We start from the raw sequence: 16692 nt of genomic DNA on the forward strand, positions 1-16692 counted from the left end.
AGATGATGATGATAATGATGATGATGACAGTTATTTCTGTGTCCTCAGAGGCAGCTGTGGAGGAGCTCAGGCGACTGCTGCTGCTCTTATTAGGATGTGCCGTTCAGGTGATCGCACACTCACATGACTGTCACGCTCTCTGAAGGTCGATAATCACACGCGCAGTATTGTTTACTGAACCTGCAGACATTATTAATCAATCCGCTGCTTATGTTCACGATTCACCGACTCATTGTTCAGTCAGTGAAATGTCAGGAAAGTGTGAAAAAAGCTCATCACAGTTTCCAGACGCCTGAAGTGACGTCTTCAAATTGTCTCATTTTAGACTCTAGATCCTTATATTACAGATGCTGGAACCAGCATGTGTTTGACAATTTTGTTTGAAAAATGACTGCAACGATTAATCGATTGTCAAAACAGAACACTTTGTTCCAATCCACAAACCCCAGGCCAAAAGTTAAAGGTGATGGTGGGCAGTGGGCGCAAGTAAGAGGGCATTGTATTGTACTGTATTGTTAAGATGCATAATTGTAACAAGGATGACAAGTTCCCTTAATCGACTGACTTCTTGCTCCATGTTTCACCTGCCCTCCATGCCTAAAGTCCGTTAATATCCACAGTGGTATTTATTTTACAGCACTTTAAATAATTTCTGAGCTAAAAAAAATCTGGTCAAAGTTTGAGGCTACATCCTGAAGTTTCTGTAAGTTTATTTTTGTAGTAATTAGGGACCATAGAAACCTGTATTTTCCTTGTCTAATTTAGAAAAATGATCAAATGAGTAAACCCATGTAATTAACGACCGAATATAGTACAAAAATAGCTGTTTCTCAAAAACAACACAGAGTTACATCACATGTTCCAGTGTTTAGCCTCGAATGAATGATTTTTTTTGCATTTTAAATCAACTTCGTCTTCCAGTTGAGGTATGAAAAATATGTGAAATCAAAACTTTGGATTTTTTATCATATGTAGCTTGATGTCTTGATGTTTTGTATGAAGGATTTCATAAAATTGGTATTGTATCATGGTATCATTCAGGATCCGAGTTAAAGTCAATTTTTTTTTTTTTATGATACCCGACCCTATTGATGAAACATTTACAAAGTCTTATAAACATCAGTTAATCACAACTGCTTGATAAATGCTTTAAGAAAGCGTTTCATAGTGTGATACCAATGAAATGAGAATTATCTTAAATTCAGATACACTTACCAGTTATTAACCATGATTATCACAAAGTGTTTAATAATACCACAGTTAACACAAACACCAGATTCTTCTCATGCCAAAAGTATTTATTTGAGAGAAAATGTGACAATTCAAGCGAGACTATGTGCAGCCTGCTCTTCTGCAATGAATCAAAATAGATTTAATGTGGCATTTTAAAAGCTGATTAACAGAGAAACACACAGATTCATCACCGGTGCAGCCAGTCGGCTTCATAACTCACATAATTACTGAGGTGAAGATCACCTGTGAGTTCAGGTTGGGAGGAACTCAACTACTTCCTGCACCTGGTAGCATTTAAATCTATCACTGTTAAGCATTCAGCCGATATCGTTACTAGAATTAAATCATCCTCCTGGTTTTTAAAGATATATTTCTGTCAACCTGTCTGTTTATTCCAGCCATGATCAATTCTTCCCTTTATTCTTTAAACGCCTGAATATTTCAAATCAACAACAGTTTGACCAGCACGCCACCTTATTGATCCGTCCATTTGAAGTCAATTCTGTCCCGTATCTGAACTTCATATCTGGCTTAGGTCTTGGGAAAAATTGTATTTTGTGAACAGGTCCAAAGCTGAGCCCGACAGTAAAGTTTGAAAAACCCCGATTGAAGTAACAACACAGACTCTCCTCTGGCACCACCCTCAGGTCAGATCTGACCTTTTTTTGCCCCAGTTGTGATAATGATCGAAAAATGGTAAAAGTTTTCTCTACAGTTTCCGTCCATCAAACCATTGTGTTCATCAAAAATCTTTTTGTTGTCTGGTCTGTGCTGAGCTTCACAGACTCAGAGGGCTGAATATAATGTGACAGTTTGTTCATTCTTTCATTCTTTGGGTGAAAAAAAACAAATGAAAAGAAAAAAAACCTGAATAATGAATTTATTTTAGCTGGATCCACGTTGCTAACCTTTAAACAAAGAAATGGTTTTGTTGGTTTTTCAGTCTGGGGGCTGGAACTAAAGATTCATTTTGATTTTCGATTAATCTTCTGATTGTATTCTTGACAAATTGTTTAATGTGCAAAATGTGATTAAGAAATGTCAGTTGTAATTTCTGAGGCCAACATGTCATCTTCACAGTGCTCTTCTTGTTTTACTAACTAGCCCCAAAGATATTTAGTGTACAGTTGACAAATGAATCCAATGAAAGAGCAGGAAGTAGTGAGCATTTGGTGTTTTAATGCTTGGAAGAAATATATCGTAACAATTTTCTTTCTTTCTTTCTTTTTTAGTTTCTTGCCAAAGTAGCTGTGTATGATTCAAATGTGCATAAGTGTAAATACACTTTTTATTTAAAAAAAAAAAATTTGCACATTCATTTTCTGTCAATTAACAAACCGCTTCATAGTCTAAAACTCCTTCTTTTCAACTTCAACAAAATAAGTGATGAGCTAAATCAGGAAGTCACGATTCTCCAAATCAATGTTTCCATTCTACTTAAAATTCAAAGGTCACGATTCGATTCTGTGCCATTGTGGGACTTAAATTTAGACCTGGATAACTTTACATTTTTATATTCTTTAGACATAGTCACTGCACTCTCATGTCTGATACAACCACCTGCCATCATTTTGGGTATAAACTAGCACAAAAACAACCAGAAGAGCCATGAGACGACAGGAGGTAATTAACAACAACAGTCTGAGTTTCTTCACCTGCAAATTTAAGATGTGACACCCCTTTTGCTATTTCTTACATTCCCTCTGTCTGACCTGTAAGACCCGGTATTTAAATGTGTTACATTGTTTGTTCATCAGTTTTCACAATTAAGAAATAAACATAATAAGATACAGGGGAAACAAACAATGCATTTTTATATTCTTAAATTAAGGTTCTTGTCGGTTCCCTCTGCTTGAACTGTCACCCTGTGTGGGTTAAAATTTTAATGAGATAAAAATATATCTGTGCTTAGCAGCAAGCATAATGAATACGTGGGCTAATTAGCCGACTAATACCGCGATCAAGAGGTTGTTAAAAGACCCACTCTGCCCACTTCAGGCTGATATACTGTATTATATTGATTGACTCTGTCTCATCCCTGCGTGTCTGCAGTGTGAGGCGAAGGAGACGTTCATTCAGCAGATCCAGTCTCTGGACATTGAGACCCAGGCAGACATCGCCAGCTGTATCCAGGAGGTACGTTTAAGTATTAATCAAATCAAGGTCCACCCCCCCCAAATATAAAAGACATTTGCCGACTGACCAGTATGAGGAGATTTTATCCAGGGGAGACACTTCTAAGAGGCTCTTTGTTCCTAAATATGATTGATCCAAGAATTTCCTCACTGTGTTGCCTGCAGACACACAGTGAAGAAACTATTACACCTTCTACTGGGGCTTCAAGTGAGTCTGAAAATGAGCTACTTGTTATTCTGCTGGCAGCCTTTAAAGGACCTCTGGGTGCCCCTTGCTGCCACTGTGGGATGGATCCTCCACCCCTCTTGTCCGCCTCCCCACCTCCACCCTCTGTCAAATCATCCTCTCTCCCCTCGTCTCTTTTCTGTCATTCTCCGCTTTCCCCTCCAATAAAGCCCAAATGCCAAATTGTACTCTTTTAAAAAATACCCCCCGTGAATAATTGCTGGCATTACAAAAACAGCATGCTGCATACCAGCGTGTCTGAATTACAGTAGCAGCGTGTTGCCCAAAAGCCTTCTCCGTGCCAGGATCCTCAGTCTCATAAATCACGAGGTGAGAGGTGCTCTTCCTGTGTGGATGGATGCACCCCCTGCTCGCTCTTCATATGCCTTCCACCCGAGGACATTTCAAACCTGTCTACATGATCATTAGTTTCACACACATTAGTCAGGCATCTCTGGACACACTTCCCCGACATATGTGTGATTTTTATTTATTTACTTTTTCTCTCTGCTTGGTATTCGCACAGCCTTCACACTGACTGGATTGTATGTCCCCAGATCTGCCATTTTGTGTCAGGTTTCCCAGACGCCCGTTGATCTTATCATAGGGAGCTGATAAACTTGTCCTTGCTGCAGGTGACTCAGGATCCTCGCGTGGTGCTGCCGCTCCGCTGGGACGAGCTGGTGGAGGATGAAGGTGCAAACTTGCAGCTGGTGTTCAGCTCCATGGCCAAACAGATCCAGAGTCTGCTGGCACAGAGAGACACACACCTGGAGGTACACATGCACATACTTGAATGAAGTTTTGGAATATATCCTTATTGCAGTCATACTTGAGTTAAAGTAAAGATATCGGGTTGGGATGATAGTAAAAAAGTTTGTTGTATTAAATGTACTTATGTATCAAAAGTATTTTTTGGAACTTGAATATTAAAATTACAAGAGGAAGTTAATTATACTAATATATATGTCCTTGTATACTTTGGGTTGACCAATTATCAGATCTGATATTCAAGATTATTTGAAATCAGTTTTTTTTTTTCATCCAATGGCAGATGAATGTTACTAAACGTTTTTAAATAAATGCACTGGAGTAAAAAGTATAAAATTTGCCTCCCCATTGTAGTTTAGTGGACGTATATAGCAGAAATTGGAAATACTCAAGTAAAGTACAAATACCACAAATTGTATTGAAGTTCAGAACATGAGTAAATGCATTTATTAGCTTTCTTGCTGAGTCTTCGATGAGATCGTTGTAACCACATGCACCTCACCTTATGTACGCTAAAATGTGCGTCAAGTGAAAGTTAAGATCAGATACTTTTACTTGTACTTTGATACTTGTTTTATTCAAGTACTATTTGTATGGATGACTTTTACTTTTATCAAACTAACATCATATTTTCAACTGCATTATGTGTCCCCGGTCCTCTTATACAAGGTGATGAAATGCTGTTTATAAGTGAGCTTGAGAGGTGCTTGTAGATGGATTTTCTAAAGCTTTGGACAGAGCAAAGCTAGATGTTTCCCCCTGTTTCAAGTCTTTTACGCTAAACTAAGCTAAGCTAAGCTAACTGGCTTCAGGCTGTAGCTTAATATTTACCACACTGACATGAAAGTAGTATCAATTTCCTCATCTAATTCTTGGTAAGATGACGAAGTGTATTTTCCTAAAAAGGGCTATATCATAGGATTTGCCTATGATATATTGCCATGACCTGGACGACTGAGAATCTTCACAGACATGATCCTAAAATCTTTGCAATATTCTATGAAATCATCTGATAATGCTCACGCGAATGAGAGAAGCTACAAGCATGCGTGCCTGACATACTGAATAACACAGATGATTGGAAATTGCATTATTGGCCATAAACAGGCACTAAACTGCTTTATCACTTTTATGTTTACCTTTTACATCTATTCACACACACGTAGCAATCAGTGCTGCGGGAAACTATACATTGCATGAACTTCCACACGTCTTTTGTGGTTTAAGACACACAGCAGAGTGTAACAGCCATGTCTTGGGTTCAATTCCTGCTGAGGACCTTTTATGCATAAAAATGTGTTTGACACTTATGTCAGACATAGCAGCACCACGATAATGAGAAAAGTCTGTTTATTCCTATGAAGTCATAAAATTTAATTAACTGAAAATTAGGACATGCATAAGTAAGTGCTGCACTTGTTTCATCGCGGCGTAATTGAGTCACATATTTGATCAACATTTCATATCTCATGCTGCTCAGATCTCATATTCAGTTTGTTGCTTTTCTTCACTGCTCACAGCTGCGGTGATTTCTGCCGTGTAGCCAACAGAAGCTGATATTAAAATGGTTTCTCGGCTGAGACTGTAGACTGTAGGGTAGATTAAATTTCAGAAGACGCAAGTATACGGTGGGATTTGAGGCTGACAGGAGTAGCTTTGCATCTTTTCTTTTATTAAAGAAATAACAATACAAGAAAGATTAGGCGCATGTCCACCTTCAATGTCGGAATAAAGAAGTGAAAATACTGAGATATCCTACGAGGATCAAGGCCTTTTGTTTTTATTTCAAACGGGAACATGTGAGTTATTACCCCGTATATGATCTCCTTTCCTTAATCTGACTGTGTCCTGCACCCTTAAATCCACCGAGGATCCACTTACATCTGTTACCTGTCTGAACTCGATAAAGGCACCTGTTCTGAATTTTTATTCTTCAGCCACCCTCGAGGTAGAAGCTCAGCCGCTGAGTGACATCACTGGAGGCAATTTATCAGATGACACGCAGCTTCTTCTGGAGCCACAGAAGGCTTTATACTACTTTTTTCACATATGCCGTAGTTCTCCCCAAGACCTATAAACACACTTTAATGTGTGAACTTGGTGCAGTTACTCTTTCTTACTCACTGACAAACTGCCTTTTAAAAAGTTTCGAATTTCGAGTATCAAATTCTTCTTAGTTCCCTCTTTATCTCCCTTCAAATATTTAATTTCCTGCGTCCTCTTTGTCCCTTGCCACATCTATCGCCCCGTCTCTTCCCCTCTCCCTCCCAGAGGATGGCAGAGCTGTGTCGGGACCGGGAGGGCCAGGCTGACACAACCACGGTGGCCCTGGGTGGTCGCAGCGAGGAGCCACCCCAAGGTCTGGCACTCCAGCTGGCAGACAGCAAGGCTAAACTTCGCCGCCTTAAACAGCAACTGTGAGTGTGTGTGTGTGTGTGTGTGCGGGTGTGTGTGTGTGTGTGTATGTGTGTGTGTGTGTGTGTGTGTGTGTGTGTGTGCGTGTGATGGAGGAAACTCATAAGAACCTTCAGAAAAGTTGCGATAAAGGTCAAGATATTAAAAAAAACATGATTTTGTCACACAACACACAAAACTGTGGGTTGTTACTCGGCAACGGGTAAGGAACCAATTAGGTACTCACTGCTTTAATGCAGTTCAGACAGTGTATTAATATAGACTGAATCATAAAGATCACTATGGGTCGATTATAATTTCTGGATATATATGTGCTCTCACATTTTCTAGGAATGATTATAAGCTAGTGTGTAAAATAAACTAAAATCTGCACTAAAATACTGATTTGAATTGCTTTTCTGGTGCTGATGGTTTTGTGTTTGACTTGTTTTTTAGGGAGGATAAAGGGGACCAGATATTGGATTATAAGCAGGAGATTCAAACCATGGAGGAGCAACTCAAGAAACTTCAGAAAGAGGTACAGAAAGTCTGATTTATGCTGCTGGATTCCTCTGCAGGAGAGGAGGAGAAGTCCTCGCTTTGTGTACACAGAAAGACATTAAACTTCACTAGTTTGGCAGCAGCTCTAACAGGGTGTATATCAGGCTGGAAAACATTAGAGCACAGCCAAGAGCTCAAAACACAGGTGGCATTTAACAGCCAATAAGTTAATCCCTCTTAGGTTATGTATTTAGCAGAAATTAGACTACGCACATTGCAGCCAATGGCAGTTTTGTCCAGAGGAACATTACTGTCAAACTTCTCCTTCTGTTTAACAAACCAGAACAAAACTCTGGACACGAACGAATGAGCTCATAATGCTCCCACTGAGAAATTGCCTACGAGTTTATTAAACATTTATTTAGAAATACGCTTGCAGATCGGAATCAGGTTTATTTCCAAGCAGGATTTCACATACGGGGATTTTTGCCTTTCTGTTTTGGTGCGGATCAACAATAAGCATTTCAAGCACAACTGCACTTACTTCCTCGCGGTTGTGTGCCGCCTCGCACCGGACGAGTTTCTGCTCCAGACCTCTGGCGCTGAATAATGGCCAGATCATTTTTTTTTGCTGAATATTATGATGAAGTTGACCTCTGACCTTTTAGATATAACATGTCTCCACTTCATCACTTGATCTTCTTCGACATTCGTGTAAAATGTTGTCCTAATTACAGTACGACTCAGTAAAGGCGAAAAATGGGCAAAACCTAATCAATTCATTCTCGTGTCCAAGTGAACATTTGAGAAAAAAAAAACCCCTTCACACATTCTTGAGATATTGTGTTCACAAGAATGGGACAGTTGGACGGAGGGACAACCCGAAAACATAATCCCTGTGGCCATGGCTGCAGAGGCATAAAAGAAAGGAGCAGAAAGAGTGAATTTTGGAGACACTGTTTGGTACTACATTAAAATTTGTGTGTGTTTTTGGGGCTGTCTTCATATAAACTCCCTCCCTTAACTTAATCGAGACCTAGTTCTGATTTGAACTTTAAACTAACATCTTGTAGTAAAAGGATACAGCAACAGGTTTTCATTTTCTTCCTGTCCTTGTGAGGACATTTCAAACTCAGAAGCTGTGTAAACACACACACACACACACACACACACACACACACACACACACACACACACACACACACCTTTCCTTCACCCTATAATACACTTTGTCAACATTTGCTTTGCTGCACATCCCAGATCTGTTGACAGGCTTTTTTGACCTCATCCCCACTGGCATTTGAACGTGTGTGTGTGTGTGTGTGTGTGTGTGTGTGTGCGTGCGTGTGTGTGTGTGTGTGTGCAGAACCGTACTCTGCAGGGTGAGGTGAGGGGCATGCGCGCACTGCGGGATGAACTGGACTGCGCCCGAGAGCGAGCTACACGGGCCGAGCAGCTCCAGACTGAGCTTCAGAGCTGTAAACACAGATTGCGCAGCCTGGAGCTAACCCGCACTCAGCTGAAGGTACGCACACACACACACACACACACACACACACACACACACACACACACTAACAAAGCGCAGCTCTCGACGCACACTTTTGAATTAGCCATTTAAACTAGAAAGAAAACAAGCAGCACTGCAACATCTACACCATGAAATACATTTAAATTGTTCTGTCAGAAAGTTACACTCTGGAATCGAACGCACTCACGGAGCCTTTATACACACAAACACACACTTTTACAAAGCCAGGACTTCATATGTACTTAACATCAAGACAATCCCGTTTTTAACCTTCTCTGAGTGGCTATTATTTTATCAAAAGGAGTACTGTACCATTTCATTTCAGAAGCCTCTCGCGGCCCTGAGCGTTTCAATCAAGAGCGAGTGTGAACAACTCCGAAGCTCAAAGCCAACGAATGAGATTACACTGCGTGATGTCATCAGGATTTACCGCCCGCAGCCGCTTCATTGACAAAGAGCAGGAGCATGGCTTCGCTTATTGGAGCTTTTACACCCAAATGAGATTTATTCCGAGGTAGTATAACAGTTCGGAGGCAGAAAGATGTGCTCGTATCCTTGTTACGCACCTCACAGTGTCCTCGGTGTCACCTTCTCCGTCGTATTTGATTTATTCCGCCTTCACGCTGCATCACCGTGACAGCCCAAATTAGCTGGCGGGAGAATTTTTCTCTGATGTTTGGGTTCATAATTAATTTCCCAAATTCACAGTGATCCTTTGTGTGGTTGATAAAACCACAGGGGCTGATGTTGAGCGGGTCTTTTTTGCATAGTATATGCCATAATTCTTAATTCAGTTCCCAATTCCATTATATCAACATTGTACTTACCAAATTAATTATGGAGAGCTGAGAACAGAGAGAGAGAGAGAGAGAGAGAGAGAGATCACTTTACGAAGGTTCAGGGGGTAAAAAATATAATGAGACAGGTTATTACCAACATTTAGAGTGTGCTCACTTTAGGTTTTAACCTCTAAATAAAGCGGTTTAGATGACGCGGCTGAAATGTTGGCTTGTTTACAATCTGTAGAATTTGCCTCAGTGACAAACAAAATACAAAAAAAACAAACCTTATGTGATCCAAAAATCTGATCAATGTTCAGTAACCAGCATCATCACAGTGCCCCATTTGTATAAGACTCATGTGTTTTGTATATTGGCGGCAAGTAAGGCAAAGAAATAGATAGTAGTGAACATGAGTACATGTGGCAGATATTGAACCTAGTAGCTTAGAGTGAGAATGCAAGAAAGATCAATGGTTCCACTGGGGATTGAACCCAGGACCTTCTGCGTGTAAAGCAGACGTGATGACCACTACACTATAGAACCTGTATAGGAAGATGAGATTCTGTACTTTGAAACGTACGACACTACAGTTGTAATACTCAGCACTATGTTCTATATGTACTGATGATTTCTACACGAAGGGCAGCGGTGGCAAAAGTCTGCACAGTCTTTACTCAAGCAGAAGTACAGACACTTGTGTAAAAACGAGGGATTTGTCCGAGCCGTTTGTAAATGCACCAAGAGAGACAGTTGACGGTTGAGTCTCATTCCCAGGACGTCAAATATCGACATTTCCGTTTGGTATAGAGAAGAAAAAGACTAAAAAATCCAGGCAGAGGGCTGCAGGTTCTCTGCAGATGCGAGACACTCACAGGCCTTTTCTCTCCATTTGAATCTCACTCTCCCCTGTCTGATGTGCTCTGATAGGTTGAAATCAGTAAGTAACGAGCCTGTTTTGAAAATGTAAGGAGTGGAAGGTGCATAAGTTGACAGAAAAGTTGTCAGAAAAGTAAATACTTGTAGTAAAGTACAGATACCTGAAAAATCAACTTAAGTTAAGTAGCAAAGTATTTGTACTCTGCTACTTCCCATCAAGTACAAGTAAAATTAGAAATGAGTATTGCAGGTACGAAGAGGTGGGAACAGAACAAAGTAAACTAAACTAACCCTTTCTCACAGAATCCCTAAAATCCTGACTATCTCAACTTTATCTGCTGAAGCCAATTCACAAATCACAAATCACCACGTTTACTGTTGATTCTGCCCTCTGCTGAAGCCGAAAGCCGACGATGTGGATCAAAGACTGACTGGCTCTGAAAAAAGACACCTAAATGAATGATGTCATCTGCAGGAGCAGCAGCAGCTGTGTGCAGCGCTGCAGGAGACCAAGGCTCTTCTGGAGGGGCAGCTGGTGGACGCACGGGCGCGCTGCTCCTCGCTAAGGGAGCTCGAGAGGGACAATCTTCTGCTGCGTCAGAGAATCATAGATGTGCAAGCGGTGGGTTTGAAGTGTGTTATTAAGCATGTGAAGAAATGTACTTGCACATGCACTGTTATGGCATTGGAGGAAATACCTGTGTGCGTGTGTGTGTAGGAGCGGGAAACCGAGAGGCAGCGCGTTGACGAGCTGCTGGAGATGAACATGAGCCTCGAGGCAGACCTGAGGCACGGCCACAGCGCCCCCCGACGATTCCTCCAGTCAGAACCGGACTCTGACGAGGAGCTGAGCACCCTGATTGGTCAGTGCACCTGCTTCTCCGCACCTTGTCATTTAAGACATTTTAATTAACTGATAAGAGAATATATGCGGAGGAAACACCGGCCCACAGGTCATCAATCAACAATAACCAAGTGAATCTCTTTAAAGATCCATTTCTCTTTTTCTCCATTTTTTCCTCCGCCTCTCTTCATCTTCTTTTTGTCATCTTCTTTCTCCTTTATTCTTTATTTCTCCCCCTCGCTGTCTCAGATCAGAAGCCGCTGAGTGTGGAGGTTGGTGAGGCCTCGACGCTGAGGCTGCTGGGAGCGGAGCAGGAGAACGCAGAGCTGAGGAGACGACTGGAGGAGCTGCAGGCCCAGCAGGAGGTCAGGGTTCAGGGGGCCTAGTTTGTCCCGGGTTAAATGTTAGAGCAGATCACAGATAACAGGACTTAATTGTCTGCACTGTAGCAGAACATATCCATTACAGTCAAGTGAATGAAATGAAAATAACAGCAGGCAGCACTTCAAGTCCACCTGGCCTCTCTGAAGTCAGACATGAAGCTCCTCTCTATCTGGGCTTACAGTATGTAGATGCAAATGAAGCGAGGACAGCAGGAAGCATCAGTTGGAGGAATTAAACATCCATCTCCTCTCGCTGCAGGCTGATTCTCCAGATGCAAAGGATGAGCTGGCTGGCCTGGAGATGGAGCACCAGAACACACTCAGAGAGGTGAGCTGAAAGACTCGTATAATGGAAATACACAAGGTATTTGGGAGACTCCGGAGGCTTTGTGAGATACAATGTGGAGCAACAAAAGGCTGTCATCTTTCAAAACAGCCACAAAGCATCCGTTATTTGACCTAAATGAGCTGTGGATGTGTATTTTTGCCTGTAACACGGGCAGAAAACAGGCAAATTACTCTAAACTGTTTTAATTATGTGGCTGCTGAAGAACGCACTTCGCTTTTGAAGGCTGATGTTACACAGAGACATCATATCCAGGAGATAATGTCAGTGAATCTGAGCAAAATACAGTCTTTGGATGAAAAACAACCTATTCATGTATGTATTTTTTTATTTATTTTTGAAGGGTTAAGACCATCATAGATAGACAAGGGAGATATGGGAAGGTAAAATGGGGGGCTTTATATCAAAATAAATAGAAATATCGAAGGATTAGGCTGATGTCTTACTCAGCAGGCACATAAATTAAAAACACAAAGATGTCAACAATCCAGAATGAGAACCGTAAATCACAAACGACTGAAAACAAGGAATGTCTAAACCTATTTTTCTTGCATTCTTGCTAGAGTTTGTTTGTTTTTGTTTTCTTCGGGGATGAGAAAACAAGTCTAAATCATTTACAAACTCAATTCAAACAAGAGCTCACCAACAAAGTCACTAATTACCTGTTAAAAAAAGTAGTTAGTAATGTAACCCAAGCATCAAAATATTAGAGTAATGTTACTCTCTATTACTTTTGGATTACCACAACATCAAACACATAGAGACTTGAGAAAATGCATCAATAAGATTACTTTTATTAAATCTTAATAGTGTATCTCACTCCAGACCAGAGTGATGTTGTGTGAGACTCAAGAAGTGTTGTCATGTGTACATCATTTTTTATTTTAAAATAGTAATCCTGTTAGTAATCCTCCCGTGATACCGAATATATCAGCAATCTATTTTCTGTAACTCAAGATATATAGAGAGATATTTATCTAGAGTTAGATATATTCTACAACACCATAAAAGTTAGACAGCTGTTCTGTATGTAAGCTATGAAATGAAAGATATGCATATATGGATTGTGCACATTATATGCTATATTTTCATTATGAGCAGCAGGGTTTTAGCAGGATATAAACTCACAGGGAGAGTCCAAGAAAGTTATCTGGTTCCACTGGGGATTGAACCCAGGACCTTCTGCGTGTAAAGCAGACGTGATGACCACTACACTATAGAACCTCTGTAATCACAAACATTATGTGGCAACTTATATCAGTTAATACGATGGCGGTGTTTTATTGATTTCCCTCCACCTACCGCCCACTGACGGACACTTGACTCTCACTCAGGAGGTGGGTTCAGAACCTTATTTGTAACATACATTATGCTGTTAACGTATTACTTTCCATTTCTTTTCTAGTCTTGGATTTAGACAACAGAAATACTCTGGTTAGGTTTAGGCACCAACATGGCAATATCGGATTGCACATAATTTAAAATTGTCCAATGTGGAAGCATTGTGTTAACGTAACAACGGGCCTGAGGGCATAAGGGGATAAGAGTACGGTAGGAGTATGTGGCATAGTTGTATATATCTACACACACACACATACACACACACACACACACACACACACATATACATTACATTTAAAGCAAATTGACAAAATTACCAATTATTTATTATTCACAAATTCACAAATTGCACCAAAATGCCAGATACCGAATCTATATCAGACATTTACTTGCCTTACATGAAAAATATATCATGTCTTTGTGCTGTCACTGGTTGTCTTATTCTGTCCTGCCAGTTAGTCAACAGAAAATTAATTGGTTAGAATTATTGTCTATTATTAATTGATTAATTAATTAATTGTTAGAGTAGTTTAAAAAGGTAGAAATATCTCAAATGTATCTCAAATCACACAGAGCATGAGACAAGACTAACTCTGACTAACTTACAGTTAATACTGTGCTCTCCACAAGATGATACGATTAGATAAACTCACAGCTGAGTGCCAACATGCAGCAGGTGAACATGTGTTTTCTCGCCTCAAACAGTTGTAAACATCTACAGCAGCTGCGTCAGCTTTATTGAATTAACCATAATGAGCTTGTTATGGATCAATCTGCAGATCAATGGAAAACAGTGGCGACGATGCAGCTGTCCAAATGTTTGTTTGTTTTTTTAATTATATACTATTTATATTGTCTGGATTATACAGTTTTTATTACTCATGTTAGCTTCTGCCTGTCTTACTTTACAGGCTGCTCAGTCTGGACTGATGACTGTGTGCTGTAGTTTACTGTGGTTATGTGTGAAGGTCTTTGTACAGTGTATTTTATAACCAACCACAAATCATTTAAATCAATCTCTCATTTCCCTGCTGGCACTTATCTTTCTTTCATTTCTGTCTTCCTTCTTTTTGACTTCCTTGTATTGAACCTGGATGTTAGAGAGAACAATGGTTGGTTTCAATGCATTCAAGTCCAGTCATGTTCAATACAAAGGAAGAGAAAAAATGCAGGAGATTCTCAGCTGTGCAAAGCATTGAACGTGTCTGTTTTTACTACTTTTACTTTTTCCAGTTTCAAAACTTGAAGAATGAAAATGCCACCTTGAAGCAGCGCCTGGAAGAGCTGGTGACCAAACTGCAGCACCCAGAAGACGAGACAAAAGAGGAAAGAGTGAGGAAGCCAGACAGAGAGGAGGAGGAGGAGAAGGACGAGGTGGAGAGAGGAGTCCAGGGCTCCGAATCCTGCAGGGGGGAGGGGGAAGGAAGGGTGAGGATGATGGAGCAGAGGGAGAGAAGAGGAGAGATCATTGGGACTCACAGGGAAGCAGGAGTCGGGGAAGAGGTTCTCCATCTTCAAGGGGTAAAAGGAGAACCATGCGATGAGGAGTCCAAAAGGAGAGGAGAGGCAGAGGGAGGGCAGAAAGACAAAGAGAGGAAAGAGAAAGAAAGAGGAGTGAAGAAAGAACCGACTGAGGTAACAACAAGCCCAGAGATCCAAGATCATCCAAACAGTGTAGAAGAGGATACAGCTGCCGATCAGGCTGTGTGTTCCCAGTCTCGCACTGATGTGGAGCCTCTGACGCTCCGGCTCCAGGAGGCCCAGGAGGAGGCTGACAGACAGGCGATGGTGGCCCAGGATTTGCGCTCAAAGCTGGGAGAGCAGAGCAAGAAAACCTGGGAGGCCGAGCAGAGGCTGGTGGTCCTGGAGGCCGAGCTGCAGCACCTGAAGAAAGCTGCCGAGAGTCTGGGAGAAGCCCGCAGGCAGATAGAGGTACGGACGGAGTGATGGATGGATGGATAGATGGATGGATAGATGGATAGATGATTGAATATATGAATGGATGGATGGATGGATGAATGGACGGATGGATGGATGGATGGATGAATGGATGAATGGATGGATGGACGGATGGATGGACGGATGAATGAATGGATGAATGAATGAATGAATGAATGAATGAATGGATGGATGGATGAATTAAAGCAAGGTTTGATAGTAAAGCTGGTTTAGAATTAAGTAATGATTTGCAAATTTCACAGACTTTCCATACAGACGTCCCTTTGCTGCGGGCGTCCATGTTTTCCGGAGCAAACGCACTGGTGCGCATTTAGATTGTCAGTTGGAAATACAGACTTCCGACTTGCAACACAACACAGAATAAGTCCCATTTCCAATTAGTTCTTTGTTGAGTCGCCTGTTTACCGGTTCCTGGGGTTTAATTTAAATTAAAGCTCTTCCATTGATCTGCCTGCCTGTCGTCTCTTGTATTAGGGTCCACGTTCTACACTCTTTATCTGACAAAAATACTTGTTTACTGGTTCAGGTTTGCCCCAGTCGCTCAGTTGGTCCCTTTACTGCATGTCATCCCCTCTCTTTCTCCCCCCCAGCTCTGCAAGTTACTCAAAAAATGCACTAAAAAATAACCTTTATAATAAAAAAATACCCACCAAACCAGTTTTGAAATGTTTACAGGGAATGAGCATTTCCAGTAATATATATATATAAATATACATATATATATATATATATATATATACAGACTCTTGATATCCTAACATTTTTACTCTCAGGCTCTTCAGTCGGAGGGTCTGGTAATGGAGGAAGAGCTGTGCCGCCTGCGGAGCCAAGCCGAGCTCCACAGGATGCAGACCACGGTCATCGCCACCCTGGAGGGAGAGCGGGCCGCGCTGGAGAGAGACAGGGACACGCTACGCAGCACCATGGACGCCATGCGCACCGCCCAGCGCAAGGTTGAACAGTACACACACACACACACACGATGCAGCTGTGACACCAAACATGTTCATGACCACGGCAGATGTCATTTCACTTGAGGGAAGACAGACGAGGGAGAAGACAAAATGTACAAACTGACTGAAATAGAGTTTTCATGATGCAACTCAAATCCCCAGTCGCTGATCTCATTATTCTGTAATCTCTTTAAATAATTACTTTGTGACATTAAATACGTTGCGTTAGATAGCGGCTCACTCTCCAAGTAAACGTCTTTTGTCTCGCATTTTTATCCGAAATCTAATTATATTATAGCTCGGAGGAATGGTTCAGCAGGAGGTGGATTTGACAGCATGAAGTGAAACAGATGATTCAAGCTGCTGCCTGACAACCAACAGATTATTATACAACCGGTGTTGAGAGAATGAGCCTGT

The 16692-nt window shown here is 41.2% G+C and overlaps 1 protein-coding gene and 2 non-coding genes across 3 annotated transcripts in view; 1 reads left to right on the forward strand and 2 right to left on the reverse strand.

The window, feature by feature from the left end:
• Positions 1-16692, forward strand: part of ccdc88b (coiled-coil domain containing 88B) — a 51901-nt gene that overhangs the window by 12126 nt on the left and 23083 nt on the right. The window contains exons 5-16 of the mRNA XM_030397163.1: positions 49-107; positions 3286-3369; positions 4230-4370; positions 6637-6782; positions 7216-7297; positions 8627-8785; positions 10925-11071; positions 11168-11312; positions 11543-11658; positions 11936-12004; positions 14597-15295; positions 16096-16275. Coding sequence (XP_030253023.1) covers positions 49-107; positions 3286-3369; positions 4230-4370; positions 6637-6782; positions 7216-7297; positions 8627-8785; positions 10925-11071; positions 11168-11312; positions 11543-11658; positions 11936-12004; positions 14597-15295; positions 16096-16275 — 2027 coding nt within the window. The remainder of the gene's footprint in view (positions 1-48; positions 108-3285; positions 3370-4229; positions 4371-6636; positions 6783-7215; positions 7298-8626; positions 8786-10924; positions 11072-11167; positions 11313-11542; positions 11659-11935; positions 12005-14596; positions 15296-16095; positions 16276-16692) is intronic.
• trnav-uac (transfer RNA valine (anticodon UAC)) lies at positions 10044-10116 on the reverse strand. The gene has a single exon. It is a non-coding gene; the product is annotated as a tRNA-Val (tRNA).
• On the reverse strand, positions 13174-13246 carry trnav-uac (transfer RNA valine (anticodon UAC)). The gene has a single exon. It is a non-coding gene; the product is annotated as a tRNA-Val (tRNA).

Source organism: Sparus aurata, chromosome 18 (genome assembly GCF_900880675.1).
Source record: "Sparus aurata chromosome 18, fSpaAur1.1, whole genome shotgun sequence".
NCBI lineage: Eukaryota > Metazoa > Chordata > Actinopteri > Spariformes > Sparidae > Sparus > Sparus aurata.